At 35.5% G+C, this 15,974-nt stretch overlaps 1 protein-coding gene and 1 long non-coding RNA gene across 3 annotated transcripts in view; one reads left to right on the top strand and one right to left on the bottom strand.

Annotated features, from left to right (window-relative positions):
• The window catches only part of NAA15 (N-alpha-acetyltransferase 15, NatA auxiliary subunit), a 56,259-nt gene extending 42,862 nt beyond the window's left edge, over window positions 1-13,397 (top strand). The window contains exons 16-19 of one of the 2 annotated variants that reach the window (XM_032246528.1): window positions 304-402; window positions 6,832-6,975; window positions 8,097-8,194; window positions 9,871-13,397. In XM_032246528.1, the coding sequence (XP_032102419.1) occupies window positions 304-402; window positions 6,832-6,975; window positions 8,097-8,194; window positions 9,871-10,071 (542 nt within the window). In that variant the 3' untranslated portion in view covers window positions 10,072-13,397. Of the gene's footprint in view, window positions 1-303; window positions 403-6,828; window positions 6,976-8,096; window positions 8,195-9,870 lie in introns of both variants that reach the window. The other variant, XM_032246527.1, reaches the window with a different exon arrangement.
• LOC116529029 lies at window positions 8,534-9,888 on the bottom strand. Its single transcript, XR_004259343.1, has 2 exons — window positions 8,737-9,888; window positions 8,534-8,592 (listed from the first exon to the last, which is right to left on the bottom strand). It is a non-coding gene; the product is annotated as an uncharacterized LOC116529029 (long non-coding RNA).
• Window positions 13,398-15,974: the final 2,577 nt, after the last annotated feature.

Here is a 15,974-nt window from a genome sequence, read left to right as displayed (position 1 = left end):
TTTATTTTGAAATAAAGGAGGTTAGGAAATGAAAGCACTTCAAATTTTCTTGGCTTACATATAATTCGATTAAATATTGCTGAATGCCACCTAAACTTTCTACATTTCATAAACCTTTTAAAGTATGTTATATGAAAAATATTAACTAATGTTGCTAAGCTTGAGGAAAATGGTTTGCCTCAATCATATGTTTGTGGTTCTGATGTGATTGACTCTAAATTTACTTCTTCTATTTGTGAAGTCTTGGCCCTCCAAAGGAGGCCTCTTATCACATGATCAAAATATATCTTTCTCTTTTTATAGAAAAGTTTCTTTTGATGCTACAATCAGTAAAGAGGGCATTTGCTATTGATTCTAGTCATCCCTGGCTTCATGAGTGTATGATTCGACTCTTTAGTACTGGTATGTTTTTGTTTTTCATTACTTAATATTTGATACAGTGGTTGTTAGTGACTGTATAAGTGGTCTGTACAAGTTTATCATAAACCCAATGATTTTTAAGCTATTGCTTTAAAATTGCTATTGCTTTAAAATCTGTTGCGTATTAAATTAGCTAAGGGAAAAGCTAATTTATAGTGACTGTATAAGTGGTCTGTACAAGTTTATCATAAACCCAATGATTTTTAAGGCTGTTCCTTTAAAATCTGTTGTGTATTAAATTAGCTGTGTGTATTAAATTAGCTAAGGGAAAAGCAGGGCTTTTTTTCTTTGTGATGAAATTTTTTATTTTAAGACTAGGTACTACCTGATTTTGACATAGAATTATTCAATCCAGATATTTGAGAATCACCTTTGTTTTTGTTTCTAAAAAGTTAAATGTAAGTTGAAATTTTGACCACATTTCATTATGTAAAACTTCTTAGTAAATTGTTTTAAAATTGAAGAATCTCTTTCAAATTGACTGTTTTTGTTTTCTCCTTATTTATCTGTATTGTAGATCTGAATTTGCATGCCTTACATTTTGTTAGCACGGTTCTTTGGGTCATAAATTTTTTTTGTTACTTTAAAACAATTATCTGTGTTTTCAAATACTTTGACAATCAGATCAATTAGTTTTATATTAGTTTTAATGTGAAGTAGAACTAGAGAATTTTAGACTCCAAAAGGTAGAATTTTATAGTAATCATCTCTCATTTCATTGTGGGAAAAATCTGAGACCTTAAAATATATTTATTCCAGGTATCACAGATAGAAAGTTAGTAATGCAACAGTGGCTAGAGCCAACATCTTCATATTCTTTCTACTGTAAGAACTGTAAGTTTATAATAAGGTACTCCTGTAGTCAGGTTGTATTGTTACTGTTGTTTGGATTTTTAAGTGACTGGAGGAGAAATACAACCTGTTTCAGAATAATCTATAGAATTTGGAAATAATATTAGCTCATTGCCAACTCCATACATTTAAAACTGATGAAATTAAATCAGGCATCCCAATCATGAAAAAATGGCAAATTGTTCCAATTAAGAACATCATTTTGGCTGGGGCAGTGTGCCTCACACCTGTAATCCCAGCACTTTGGGAGGCCGAGGCGGGCGGATCACTTGAGGCCAGGAGTTCAAGATCAGCCTGGCCAACATGGTGAAACCCTGTCTCTACCAAAAAATACAAAAATTAGCTGGCCATGGTGGTACACACCTGTAGTCCCAGCTATTCAGAAGGCTGAGGTGGGAGAATTGCTTGAACCTGGGAGGCAGAGGTTGCAGTGAGCCAAGATCGTGCCACTGCACTCTACCTGGCCACAGAGCGAGACTCCGTCTCAAAAAATAAAAAATAAAAATCATGATTTTGACCTTCAAGAAAAATTAGACTTGCTTCATACTTATACTTGTCCAAAAAATAATTTGTGCTACAGAAACTGAATTGTAGAAGTGTTTTTCCTCAATTTTAAATAATTATGAAAGTCACAACCACATTATAGAACGTGAAGGGAGAGAATTGCTGTATTTAGTAGTTTCTCTAGTTTTTTTTTTGGGAGGGTAGTATGAAAAATAACTTTGTAATTATAAGTCATAAAATCAAGGCTCGAAATAATAGTTTTAATTTATTCTCAGTTAAGATGGAGTATATGTAAAGTATTTTCAAAAATAATATACACACTGTTATATGCTTTATACAGATTTTCCTCAAAGGTATTAAAATAACCTAAATTTTATTGAGTTAGATGCTTTCTTTTGAAATACAAATTAAAAGTGACATATTTAAATGTATTTGCTTATAATCAGTATGCAGGTTGGTTAACATGAGTGTTTTCTTTCAGCAGTTGGTTTCAGAAAATTAAAACACACATGGACTTAGAATGATTCATAATTAGAATTATTGAGAATCTATACTGGCTATTCCTCTTGCTGTATGTGTTCAGCTGAAATGATCATTACTTTACAAAGTGAATGAATTTTGACTGACTTTGGGCAATGAAATTAAGTTGTCTTTAATTACAGTGGTAAAGACCTGTCATCATCTCTTAAAAAAGCCTTTAAGAAGTTGAGTAGACTGCTTCACTGCCTTTGTTGAAAACAGGGCTGTACTATGCGAAACTACAGATAGCCGAATAGCGTCATCTTTGTTATACCCCAAGGGTTTCTTTAAGTAAAATATTTGATAATTTAAAAAAATATTTAATTTATAATTAGTTTTTCAGAAATACATTGGTCATGTTAAGATACATTGTTGTAACTGCTTCTTTACAAAGAAACCCTCAAAGACACTTTTCTGGAGAGTATGGAGGAAAATAGTGTCTCCAGACCTATTTCATCAGTTTTGGAAACTTTGCTGAGTGAAGGTGGATTTTACATGGTTACTGGCAGCCTCCAAATCTCTAGGATATGTTGCCATACTAACAATGTTGTTACTAAATGCCACATGCAGTTATTTACTATGTAGGAGTACTGTCTTTTTATTAATATTAGGATGATTTAATACCCTTTTAAAGTTTTTTTATGATTCTAAATGTTAAAATTGTAGGACCTAAAACAATTAAATTACATTTCTGGTCAGTGCTAAGTAAAAGGAGCTTATATATTGTCTTCTTATTTTCTTATGTGTTTATATTCTCCTAAGTGCTGCCTTGATGTACAGTGAAACTTATGTCTTTTTCCTCTCCCATTTGCGCAAACTCATTTTTCTTTTATCTGCAGAGATTTTTTTTTATACTTATGTATCTCTCCCCCAACCTTTTGTAATATTCTAATTTATTATTATTTAAACCTTGTTTAATAATAATTTGATGATTATTATTATCATTATTATTATTTTTTTTTTTTTGAGACGGAGTTTCGCTCGTTACTCAGGCTGTAGTGCAATGGTGCGATCTCAGCTCACTGCAACCTCTGCCTCCTGGGTTCAGGCAATTCTGCCTCAGCCTCCTGAGTAGCTGGGATTACAGGCATGCGCCACCATGCCCAGCTGATTTTTTGTATTTTTAGTAGAGACAGGGTTTCACCATGTTGACCAGGATGGTCTCGATCTCTTGACCTCGTGATCCATTCGCCTCGGCCTCCCAAAGTGCTGGGATTACAGGCGTGAGCCACTGCGCCCGGCCTAATTTGATTAATTTTTTAAAGCGTTATTTAATCTCATTTATGTTGCCATTTTGAGTTGTAATCACTTACTAAGTTGTATTGTAACCTAGTAGTGAACGGTCATTACCTCACACAAAATAAGAATATTTTCTACCCAAATTATTAACAATGCCAGCTAGCGCGAGAACCCTGTGCAATCCCTTTTGCTAAGAATCAGCCTCCTTTTCATTGTGTGTTTTAACCTCTGGTGCTTGCTTAATTTATTCAGACTAAGCTAACAGCATGAACCAAACATTCCAGTTTAAGATGTCAAAGGACCCAAATCGAAGCCTCTTAAAAATGGTTTTATTCTTCCTTCTCACCCATCAGTTATTACTTGTCCTTGATTCTCAAAACTTATTACTCTGCTGTGGAAGGTAATTGGGTAGTAAGAGGTTTTCTACTTCCTAAGGCCTTGATGTTTTTTGGTCAGTTTTATCATTTTGAAAGACTTAGAGTTTTTTCCCCTGCCCACTATTCTTTAGCAGTAATAGGACATCTGATTTTTGTGTCAAATCTGTGACATTTGAGGTTGCTCCTTTTCTTAAAGGTACAGGTAAAGTTTCATTACACAAAATTCCATAGGACATTCTGGGGTTTACTGCAGTAGAATTTTTTTCCTTTTTGTAATTGATGTTTTCCTGGAAATTATAGCTCTAGTTTTCTGGAACTGTAATTTCCAAGAAAATATCCAGAAAAGTTTAGAAGAAAACTAAGTGTGCCTCAACCTTTTTGGAATCAGCTGTTAGTGAAGTTATTTGCTTCTAATTTTGTAGAATATTTTTTTAGCAGTTTTAATTTTTCTGGGAGACCATTTAATCTGATTAAAACAAGTTTAAAAAGATAATGAAAACCATAAAGACCCTTTGCCTACCCCTCTTTCTATCAACTATGATACAAACTATGCAGATACTTTGTACATGTAAAGTATCCTGAAAGCATTTCAGGCAAAACAACAAAGCCTATGTAAATAATTTTTATTTTTCAGAAGATACATATTTTTTGAGATATTTAATGTTCATTGCAGTTGGCTGTGACCTATTTTAATAACTTTTTTCCTCTGTTCTCTCTCTATTCCTGCTTCTCCTCTGAAAAACAAGCATTGATAAATTACCAAAACCAAGTTGAAAGTACAGCCATGATGGAGGTTAAGCTAAAGTATTTCACTAGTAACTCATTTATTTTGAACCACTTAGTTTATAGAATAATAGAAGAAATGCTATTTAACCAACCAAGAGCATGTTGGTGAATTATTGAGCTAATATTTATGTGTAGAATATTTCACTTAGATAATGCTTCCTACTGGGTTCAGTATATTTTTTAAACTTAGGCTATTGATCCTTTAGCAGGATAGTGAACTGAGTTAATAGTGGTTCATTACTAGCATTTGAAAACCCAAAATAGAAATGGAATAGTGTAGAAAAGATCAGCATATGTGCACAGTGAGTGTTCTGTGAAACTTTTGTTTCACTTAAGTTACGGAAATGGAATATATATTTGTCACAGTACAAATAATCTGATTGAAGTGAAAATTTGAAAGCCATCACCAAAGTTGCCAGCCATAAGGAAAATTGACTTATGTTTTCATACTGTGATAAAAATAGTAACTAAGATTTGTTGTCTACCTGTTACATAACTAGCACTTTTACACAGTAGCTTTTCCTTACTGTAAACCTTTTAGATTAGATATCGCCCCAGTTTTATATATCCAGAAATAGGTTCAAAGAGGTTATGACTTATCCAAGCCTGGATCTATACCCAAGTCTCTCTGGCTTCAAAGCTCCAGACTCTCTCTTTATACCAAAATGATAATGAAACGAAACATAACTTGGATACGATCCAGAGGCATTGGGGTCTGCTTTTTCATCTCCAAATCCCAAGGCCTGGGAATATGATGACAACGGTGTGTGTATGTATGTATGTATGTATTTATTTAGAGACAGAGTCTTGCTCTGTCACCCAGACTGTAATGCAGTGGCATGATCTTGGCTCACTGCAACCCCCACCTTCCAGGTTCAAGCTATTCTCCTGCCTCAGCCTCCTGAGTAGCTGGGACCACAGGTGCACACCATCATGCCAGGCTGATTTTTTTGTTTTTAGTAGAGACAGGTTTTCCCCATGTTGGCCAGGCTGGTCTCAAACACCTGACCTCAAGTGATCCACCTGCCTTGGCCTCCCAAAGTGTTGGGTTTACAGGCATGAGCTACGGTGCCCAGCCTATTAACAGGAAAATGCTTTGGTGGTCCTTGGGAGTTTGTTATATAGTGATAGCTGAATTTATATAGTTTCTGAAATAAAGGTTAGTGATATCAGCCATGTTTTGTTTTGTTCTGTTTTTAATGGAAACATGTGCCTTACTTGGATATAGAAGATAGGGAGGGTGAGGAAAATTTGTTGTCTTCAGCACTACATAGTGGCTGTGTTAGTATTTACCAGGTAGGTGTTCTCAAGTTGCTGCTTTGCAGACCATAGGTTGAGGGGAGGAGCTCTTGGGGTTTAGTAGGCTGTGAAACTACATGTTTTGTCATCTACTTTGCTTACAGTTCCTTTCTAGAAATGAACCTTGTGTTAATGAAATTCTTTAAATGCCTTTAGAACATCAGATTTTTCTGCTGACATATATTCTTTTAAATGTATATTGCTGGGCATGATGGCTCATGCCTGTACTCCCAACACTTTGGGAGGCCGAGGCGAGCAGACTGCTTGAGCCCAGGAGTTTGAGACCTGCCTGGGCACCATGGCGAAAACCTGTCTCTACAAAAAATAGTAAAATTAGCTGTGCCTGGTAGCTTGCACCTGTGGTCCAGCTACTTAGGAGACTGAGGTGGGAGGATCACAGAAGCCTGGTGAGGTTGAGGCTGCAGTGAGCCATGATTGTGCCACTGCACTCCATCCAGCTGGGCAGCAGCAAGACCATGTCTGTCTCAATCAATTTATATAGGTAACCTCTTTTTGCAAATATTAAATTATCAGTAGGTTTTATCTTGTCTTTGTATATAATTGCCATGTTTCATTGGCCTCATCATTAGGTAATTTAACTCCTACAGGCCAGGCATGGTGGTGCACATCTGAAGTCCCAGCTACTTGGGGGAGCTGAAGTGGGAGGATTGGTTGATCCTGGAAGGTTGAGGCTACAGTGAGCCATGATTGTGCCACTGTACTCCAGCCTGGGTGATAGAGCAAGACCCTATGTCAAACACAAACAAAAACAAACTTCTGTAAACTTTATCAGAGTATTTAACTGCTAAGGTTTTATTTTTAATTTATTCAGCAGTGTGTGAAAGTAAAGATTTACCTGATACAGTTAGAACAGTATTAAAACAAGAAATGAATCGTCTTTTTGGAGCAACGAATCCAAAGAATTTTAATGAAACTTTTCTGAAAAGGAATTCTGATTCATTGCCACACAGATTATCAGGTAATCACTTAATTTTATTGTTTCTTACCCTTCTAAAACAACTTCAGTCTTTATTTTAATGAATCAACAATAATATAAGGTGCATTTTTAGAATGGAAGAGGCAATGTGTATATGTTATATTGTGACCCTTTGAAAACAGGCAATTTAAATAAGTGGGCACAGTGGCACATACCAGTAGTCCTAACTACTCAGGAGGCTGAGGCAGAAGGATCACTTGAGCCCAGGAGACCACTTGAGACCAGTCTGGGCAGCATAATGAGATCTTGTTTCAAATCAAAACAAAAACAAACATATATATATATATGCTTCCTACACATTTTAAAATTTCTTACGGCAAAATAATCACTATACATCAAGGTCGGTAGTCTCTTCTGGTTCAGCATTGGCATTACAAAGAAGCAGGTGTAACTGAACTTAAATGTATATCATAAAATGAAGACAGAGCTTTCTTTTATTTCTTCTTTCATCATTGGGCTCTTAATATTCACTCAGATATGACCATCCTTTTCCATTTCTCATTCTTATGTAGGTATCAGACTTGACAATGCTAAACACCTGAAATTATCTTCCGAGTTTGTGAGAAATCTAAGGCAAGGGTCTGATCTGAGCCACTGAACCAAAATCTGGACTTTATGGGACCATGTGGGTAGTACTTTTCAAATACCTGGCTTAAGCCCACCAGCTTTGTATGCCTTTGTGGAATCCTGAATTCAGCATTTTGGCTCGTACTGTCAAGATGGGATAGTCCCCAAACCCCTAAATTATTCTGCTTATTTCAGAAAGAAGACTATCACGGTCCCACCACAAAAAGACAAGTATTACTAGAATGCTTGTGTTTCTTCATAGTCTCCTTTACTGTGCATGTTTTGCATATACATTCTATTTTATTGGGTAGATATATGTGGTATACCTTAATTGTTCTCTTACTTTGGATGATTAAACTAATCTTCTCAGAATTGTTTTTTTTTTTAAAAACAAGTGTCTCCAGTAGCTGTTCCCATTTTTCTAATAAAGTGCCACATCCTCTGTGCACATATATCTTGTTTGCATTTTGTATCTAAGTAGAGGATAAGATGTTGGTTTTACCTTGAAATAAATTTCCTGTTTCCCTCTCATTTAGCTGCCAAAATGGTATATTATTTAGAGCCTTCTAGTCAGAAGCGAGCAATAGAGTTGGCAACAACACTTGATGAATCTCTTACTAACAGAAACCTCCAGGTAAAGAGTTTTCCATAATCTCTCTGTAAGAATACTGAACTACTTTTTCTTTTTTCACCAAGAAAAATAATTTGTTACTTACACACACTGTTCTTTAAATCATTATGAATCTGTGTCAAAAACAACTTACCTTAAAATTTATTTAGAGTTTTGTATGTGTACATACGCACACCAGCCTCCTTGGCATTCAGTAACTAGTTTCACATCTGTAGCTTGGAATAACTTTTTAAGAAATATGTTTTAATAAAATCATGTATACATTCCATAGTCATTTTTGGATTTCGCCTCATACCTGTGTATTTCTGAGCATGCAGTGGTCTCAATGAAGATTCTGATGTAAAGATGTTTTTCAACTAGGCGTTGTGGTTCATGGCCTGTAATCCCAGCACTTTGGTAGGCTGAAGCAGGCAGATCGCTTGAGCTCATGAGTTCAAGACAAGCCAGGGAAACATAGTAAGACCCCATCTCTTACAAAAAAAAAAAAAACAGACATGGTGGCGCTGTATTCCCGGCTACTTGGGGGACTGAGATGGGAGGATCACTTGAGCCTGAGAGGTTGGCTGCAGTGAGCTGTGATTGTGTCACTGTACTCCAGTATGGACAACAGGTCAAGGCCCTGTCTCAAAAAAAATATGTTTACTAGGGGCTAAATAAAAATACCCATTTCCTAACTTGTAATACAGTATGAGATTAAGTTAAGCAAAAGTTGATATGGGTGTATTGCAAAATGCTATAGTTTAAACTAGAAACTATAACATAGGATAGCTACCTCATGTTATAATTTGCTAGATAAATGTGTATATGCTGACAGTTATTAATATATTTAATAGCAAATGAAGGCAATATCTTTAAGAAAGGAAAAATTAGACTTGTTAGTTATACCATTTAGATTAGAACCTGGATTTAAATTTCTAATGTAGGTCCTTTGTAACCTGGATTTAAGTTGCTTTGTAACCTGGCAAAGTTTGTGGGGTTTTTTATATCTGGAAACTAAGTAGTGTTTTCTAAGTTAAAATATTAAGAAAGCAAACATGAGAAATGCAAGTCAACATGTCAATAAAAAAGATTAGAAGCAGACTTAGGAGTTTTGTTGGAAGAATTACTCATTTTCATGAACTAGTTTTTCTTCCAAATAATCACTTCATATTTGAGACACTCTTTTCTGCCTAGTTGGATGTGGCTTAAGATGCTCTTTAATTTAAACACAAAGTTGAATACAGTGTTTGATTATGCTAGTTGGCTGTAAGCTTTCAAAAATATTAAAAGGCATATGTGCAGTAATTGATACTGGCATTGTCAGTCTAGATGTTTATACCCAGGGCCAGGCTAGACTGAGGTAACATTGCTGCCTAAGGTACACTTACTGAGAGTGAGTGCCTCTTTAAATAAAGCACGCTGTATACCTTGCTTGCCTCACCAAAGTCCCATTCCTATTTCTACAATTGTCCCTGTTTAGCCTTTTTTATGAACCTTGCAATTCTGGAGAAATGGTTAAATTAGGCCTCAAAGAAAATCCTAATGGAATGTATATGCAGGAGTAAACAGCTTTGTTTTCTTTCCTTAAATATGTGTATTTATTTCTTATTTTAGAAATCCCTTGCTGTTGAAATGTCTAATAAATTCAAAGTAAGAACTTTTTTTAACCAGTTATAACATGACTTTTTTTCTTTCCTTAGACATGTATGGAGGTATTGGAAGCCTTGTGTGATGGTAGCCTAGGAGACTGTAAAGAAGCTGCTGAAGTTTATAGAGCAAATTGTCATAAGCTTTTCCCTTATGCTTTGGCTTTCATGCCTCCTGGATATGAAGAGGATATGAAGATCACAGTTAATGGAGATAGTTCTGCAGAAGCTGAAGAACTGGCCAATGAAATTTGAACATCACTAAACAAGCAAATGGAATGACTTTGGACCATATCTAGTATATAATATTTTTGTCACGCACCTGCTGCATTGCTCTAACTTACACAGAATGAGAGGAGTAAATGTTCTTGCCTTCAAATAGTGTTTTACGTTTTTTATCCTGCTGAAAAAGTATATATAAAATATCTAACATTACAGGATAGAGGTTCAGTTTCTTAAAAAAATTAAAGCTGCTAAAATTGAGTGGTTAAAAAAGATACCTTATCCTATTCCTACCCACCCACCCATGTTTTTAAACTAATTTATATAAAATCTGGAGGCTGTTACAGCTAACAAAGCAGGTGTGTGGCAGAAATATTACCTTAAATTTGTCTTGTGAGATTTTACTATATCTCAGACAGCATAAATGCTGTTTTAGCACTGGATTCTTTCACTGAGCACAAAGAGTTGTTGGGGCTTTAGCATCTGACTGATTTTGTTACGGGGTTGATTCTGACCATAGGAAGTATGCAATGTGAATCACTATTTACAGAGAAATCTACAACAGATGCTTGATGTTGTAGAAACTGGGACATATAGATACCAAGCAAAATTATAAGAAACCTATAAGGTGTTCAATATGCTCGTTTTTCCAAAATTCACTGTACATGATCAGTTTGGTGTTCTTGTACCACAGTTTTTAACTGAAGGAACCAGTCGTAACAGTCTCAATTTTAACTAAAACTTGAAGAACTAAAACAACAATGCAAACCTTTCAGCATTGTTTGGCCAAACTTGTTAAAACTGTAATGCAAGAACCAAATGCACTGTGATGTGGCACCAACTAATTAGCAAGCATGAATTTTTCACCCAAGAGTGAAAAAAGGAAAATCTACCATGGCTTGAAGTTAAAGAGCAGAACTCCTGACTACCATTCTATGACTGATCAAAAGACTAATAGTTAAAAACCTCAGCAGGCCTTGTTCACGATATGCAGAAAAAAAAAGTGCTGCAGTTTAGATACCTCTGGAATTTTTCCACAGTGTCACAGGTTTGTAATACTTGAAGCCCTACATTTCTAAGAATATATTTCTTGCTCAGTCGTTTCAGGCAAGCCCAAGACTTTGTAATTTTTAAAGGGCCCAAGATTTTTTTTTTTTTTTTTTTTTTTTTTTTTCCAAATAACAGACCAGCTTCTTTTTCTTGCAGTTACAGATGTAATTTCCTTTTTGTTGTCAAACATAAGGTACCAAATATGATGCAATAAATTGTTTTGAAAAACAGTTGTGTGAATATTTCAACTAATCTGTGTTGGGCTTCTGTGAAATACACAGGTGGAAACAGAGGTGCAAACCAGAGGCAGTGTCATATGCTGTAAGGCTAGAACAGATGGGAGCTTTTTAGAAGGGACTAAGTGCTGGTGTCAGGGAAATTCCATAATGAAGTAGAATGCTGCTCCTGCAGTAAGATTTCATTGAGGGCAAGGATGGTGGCAGGTACTATGAATGTAATTTATAATTTAAAAGGAATACTAAAAACTAGTTTGATTGAGTAAATGAGCCTTAATATGTTAAACCTATACACTAAAAACTAGCCTCAGGCTTAATATTCTGATTGCATTTGCAAGATCTGAGCAAATAAGATAAAGTAAAATGAATCAATTGTATGTAAAATTGACCTTTTTGTGGAACATGTAGTTTATAGAAAGAGTACCCTAACGGGAATTTGCCGAAGATCTTTTACTGATTGAACAGCTGTGCTACGATCAACCCTTCATAGTACATGACCTGCATTCCACATCCCAGTCTAACAGTTTAGTAGTGATGTAAAGAGAAGTACAAATTGAACTCCAGTGCTTTGTTATGTTTTATTAACTGGCCCTGTCTCAGGAACATCTTAACAGATGGCAAAAAAAAAAAAAAAAAAAAAAAACCAACTTCTTTTCAACTCCTATGAGTGGCAACTGAAGTTCTTATTGTTGGGAAAGAACACTAGTCCTACCTCTGCCACTAATGAGGTGTTTGGAGGAGGCACCAGCCATATAATAGGGGGTATGTGTGTGAATTTTGTTTAAACTCTACTGTATATTCAAATGAAATTCATCTATTTGTCTTGACAATGTTCAAATGATGTAGATTGTCTTAGAATGAATATTCATAAGTACTCAGAACTCTTAAGATGCAGATGCCACCGGTGAGGAGCTAAATTCGTAATATGTATATTGTATTCCAACCCAATTTTACTGGAACTATTGAATAAATCTTTTATTTTCTTTCAGGTTTACTTGATAGTGGATACATTGGTGTCAGAGGACCTTGACTGGGTTCATTTTATGTCCAGACATCACCCCTGAAACACTGTACTGTACTCTTGCTCTGAGTAGTATCAACTGGATCATCTCATATTTGCCTCATTCATCCTATTAATTTCAAATGATACTGTGGGGGAAAAACAGGGTTAGAAAAACAAGTGGAAAAAATGCAGTGATGTTGTAATCTTAAGTGCCTTATGTTTATTGCTAAGAACTGGTGTTACCAACCCTTTTGAGAAGAAAGGGTCTCTTGACCTGTATTAATATAGGAAAGTAAAGTTCTTTTTGTTTTTCTTTATATGCAGCTACTCTTGTCATTTCTCGTTGAAAAACTAAAATCTGACTAGGTTAGTTTACTCAGCTTTAATTAGATAGTTGAGTCATATAATATATTTCAACATTTTTCTGTATCTTATTTATTCAGAAAAATAAAGTGTGAACTCTAACAGCATGGCTAAAGGTAATGCCAGTATTAGTGAAGAGCTTTCCTGTGGGCTTAATCAGGCCCTTGTTTTTCACAGTGTTGTTTGTACTCCATGGTGTATTGCTATTAGAGCAGTGAAATGAAAGCCGTGACTTTATGAAGAGATCAAAAAAGTGTGGTCCAGATTCAGGTAGGTTGTGATAAGTTCAGGGGAGTCTTTTGTACAATTTCTAAGAATATTTCGGTTACCATGTGTAGTATTTGTTTGGGAAAAGCTGTAATGTAAAATGTTGGACTTTGATGCAAGATAGGTATATACTTGTGTTAGGTAATTAAAGCCTTAAGTTTTGAAATTAATCTTTGAGAATTCAAAGAAAGACTGACCTTTCAGATACAAGGCAATCTTTTTATTCTAGCTCATGCCTCACTTCTTTAAATTATAGACAAAATTTCATGATACCATTCTGCCATCGTCTAAACTTTGCTGAACTCTACTGTCAACCTACATTAAAAACAAAGTCCCATGAAATGGCTGTGTTACACCATAGTGAGCAGAAACTTAAATTATGTTCTAATTTTGGTGGTTGAAAAGTTTCAACCTGTAGCAATAAAACATTTTGGAAAAGATTACTGAATTGCACTTTTACCTTTCAGTATGCAACTTGAGATGGATGCTGAAATTAAAATATGGGTAGTGTGCAGGAGGTTCTGGAGAAAATAATGCTGTTTTAATAAATCACAGTATCTTTTATGTATTCTCTTGGTTATATGGCATATTCAAACCTGCTGCCTTCATCAGGACACATTCCCTTTTTTGTTGCTGATGTTTTGTTGTAGAGATGGGATCTCACTATGTTGTCCAGACCGATTGATCGAGAACTCCTGGCTTCAAGCAATCCTCCCACCTCAGCCTCCCGAACAGCTGTGATTATAGGAACAAGATGCCATGCCCAGCTTAGGACACACCCCCTCTTATGAAGATATATTAAAAGTAGGGAGACGGAGCAGCATATTATAGGAAAGAAGATCTAAAAGTTTCCAGCACCTCAGTTTATCCAGTTGCCTTTCAAACAATGTTGTCTTGGGATTGTAGCCAGAAGAAAGAAAAAAAACTGGTACTATATAAATTAGAACTTTTACTAACTATGTGCCAAAACCAAAATACAGACTTGATTCAAGGGTGCTTGTACCAAAAGTAAAGTTGATACTTGGCAATCTAACAAAACTATACTGTGGTTCTTACATTTTAAAAATTAGGCCTTTGACCCTAGTTTAAGGGTCTGCATTATGTTATAAAAGTGGTATAATTCTTCCTGACTGAAAAAAAAACTGCTGGTGGTGAAGATGTGATGGAGAATTTTCTGTGATATAAAGGTTTATGCTGTTGCTAAATCTTCAACTAGGTCTCAATAAGTACAAATTATCCTCTTAATTAGAAACAAGGTAGGAAGCGAAAAGATTTTTGGAGTGTGTTCTGGATCCCAAGGCTTGCTTTCTGCTAATAATTACATTTATCTTCTAATTTAGTTATCTGTGCATTGTCTAACAAAAACAAGAAGCCTCTCTACTTATCATTCTGTGGCGATTTTCCCAATCTACCATGGTTTCCTAACTTTGGGCTTTTATAAGTACTGCTTGTTTACTTTGATCTGCAAGTTTTCCAGGTTTACTGTCCAGTGCGTCATGCCTCATCACAAATGGGATAGGAACTGGGTCCTTTCTTAAAGTGTTCTTCCAAAGCTATCGTTATTTCTTTAATCAGTAGTAAAAAATTAAATTGTCACTTCTCATCTCTTTTTGAACTACTTATTTGCCTTCAAGTAGTCATACTGTCACTTGATATCTTTAAACATGCAAAGGGAACCATTTAAAGAAGTAGATAATAACAAACCTGTCTCTTAGATTCTTCCCTTTCAAGTTCTGTACTCTAGAGTACTAAATACTAATTCATTCCTTCAGTAACTTAACTATGCATTAACAATAAAAGTATTTAGAAACATGCATTAACTAGCATTATTGTACAGCTAACATTTGTTCGGGAGTTCATAGAAAAGAACCTAAGAATAAGCCAGTTGTTTCACTTGTACTTTTTTTTTATAACTTAACAGTTTTAGTTAAAAAGCCTATTTGGTATTTCAAGCATTCCATTTCATGTAGCATTTTTCATTCACCTGCCAGGATGCTTTTTATTTGAGAGAAATGTCCAGTTCCGATATGAAATTAAGTGTTTCAGACTCATCCATTTCTAATGTGATGTATGAAATCTTAAGGATTGATACTGGGTACGTTGTGGTATAAAGGTACAGTGACTACAACAGTACATACAGATTGTATAATAGCAATAAAAGACTATTAACTTTTAGATCACCTGCCAAGGCCACAATTTTTTAAATCTACATCAGTTGTAGAATATTCCCATTCATCTTCTTCCTGTCTTTCTCTGTTGTTCTTAAGGAATACCTCCAAAATACTATAGATCCATTGTAGTCTGTGCTAAGAATATATTTCTCACATTTTAATTTTGCTTTTTTCCTGTAGTTTGTCAGAGGAATGGTTGTGAACGGATGCCGGGAAGGACCGTCCTCTAATTTTCCCAGTTGCCTGTTCATTGTGGCCTTAGTTGTCAGTGAATCTACTCATCCTTTATGTCTTTAGCAACCAGCCACCCAGGTAACATCATGCCATTGGAATTAAGTTACTACAAGGATTGTCACTCCGCTTTTCATCTTTCAAACGGCATAAGGATATTGGTAGCATAAACACCTACTGGAAGGGTCTGTTTTTCATTGTCCAGTATCTCCGCTTTTAATCATTACAAGTCGGAAGACAAAAGGTAGGGATATGCTATGGTTCTTTCTGGACACTTGACCCACAGTCTGTCCTTCACATCCAATGGCGTGGCCCACAGTTAATCTCTACTGAGGACAGGCAGTTGAATCCTTTAAGTCATAAATTTAACATTGGTTGTGTATTGGAATCTGAGGTAAACTGTAGAAAACCTTAATGCCCAGGTTCACTAGCAAAGATTCTGATTTAAATGATCTGGAGTCAGGACTAGGCATTAGTCCTCCTTCCTTTTCTGTCCTCTCTTTTCCTCCCATCCTCTACTTCCTTTCTCCCTTCCCCAGTGATTCTAAGATACATCTAAAATTGAGAGCTACTCTCTGTGAAGAAGTTTAGAAATATTTTATACTATTGGTTTTT

The sequence above is a fragment of the Sapajus apella genome, unplaced genomic scaffold (assembly GCF_009761245.1).
Source record: "Sapajus apella isolate SASKATOON/1434 unplaced genomic scaffold, GSC_monkey_1.0 scaffold61, whole genome shotgun sequence".
Classification (NCBI taxonomy): domain Eukaryota; kingdom Metazoa; phylum Chordata; class Mammalia; order Primates; family Cebidae; genus Sapajus; species Sapajus apella.
Note: the sequence above shows the minus strand (reverse complement) of the source record. Positions and strands in the feature narration are given on the sequence as shown.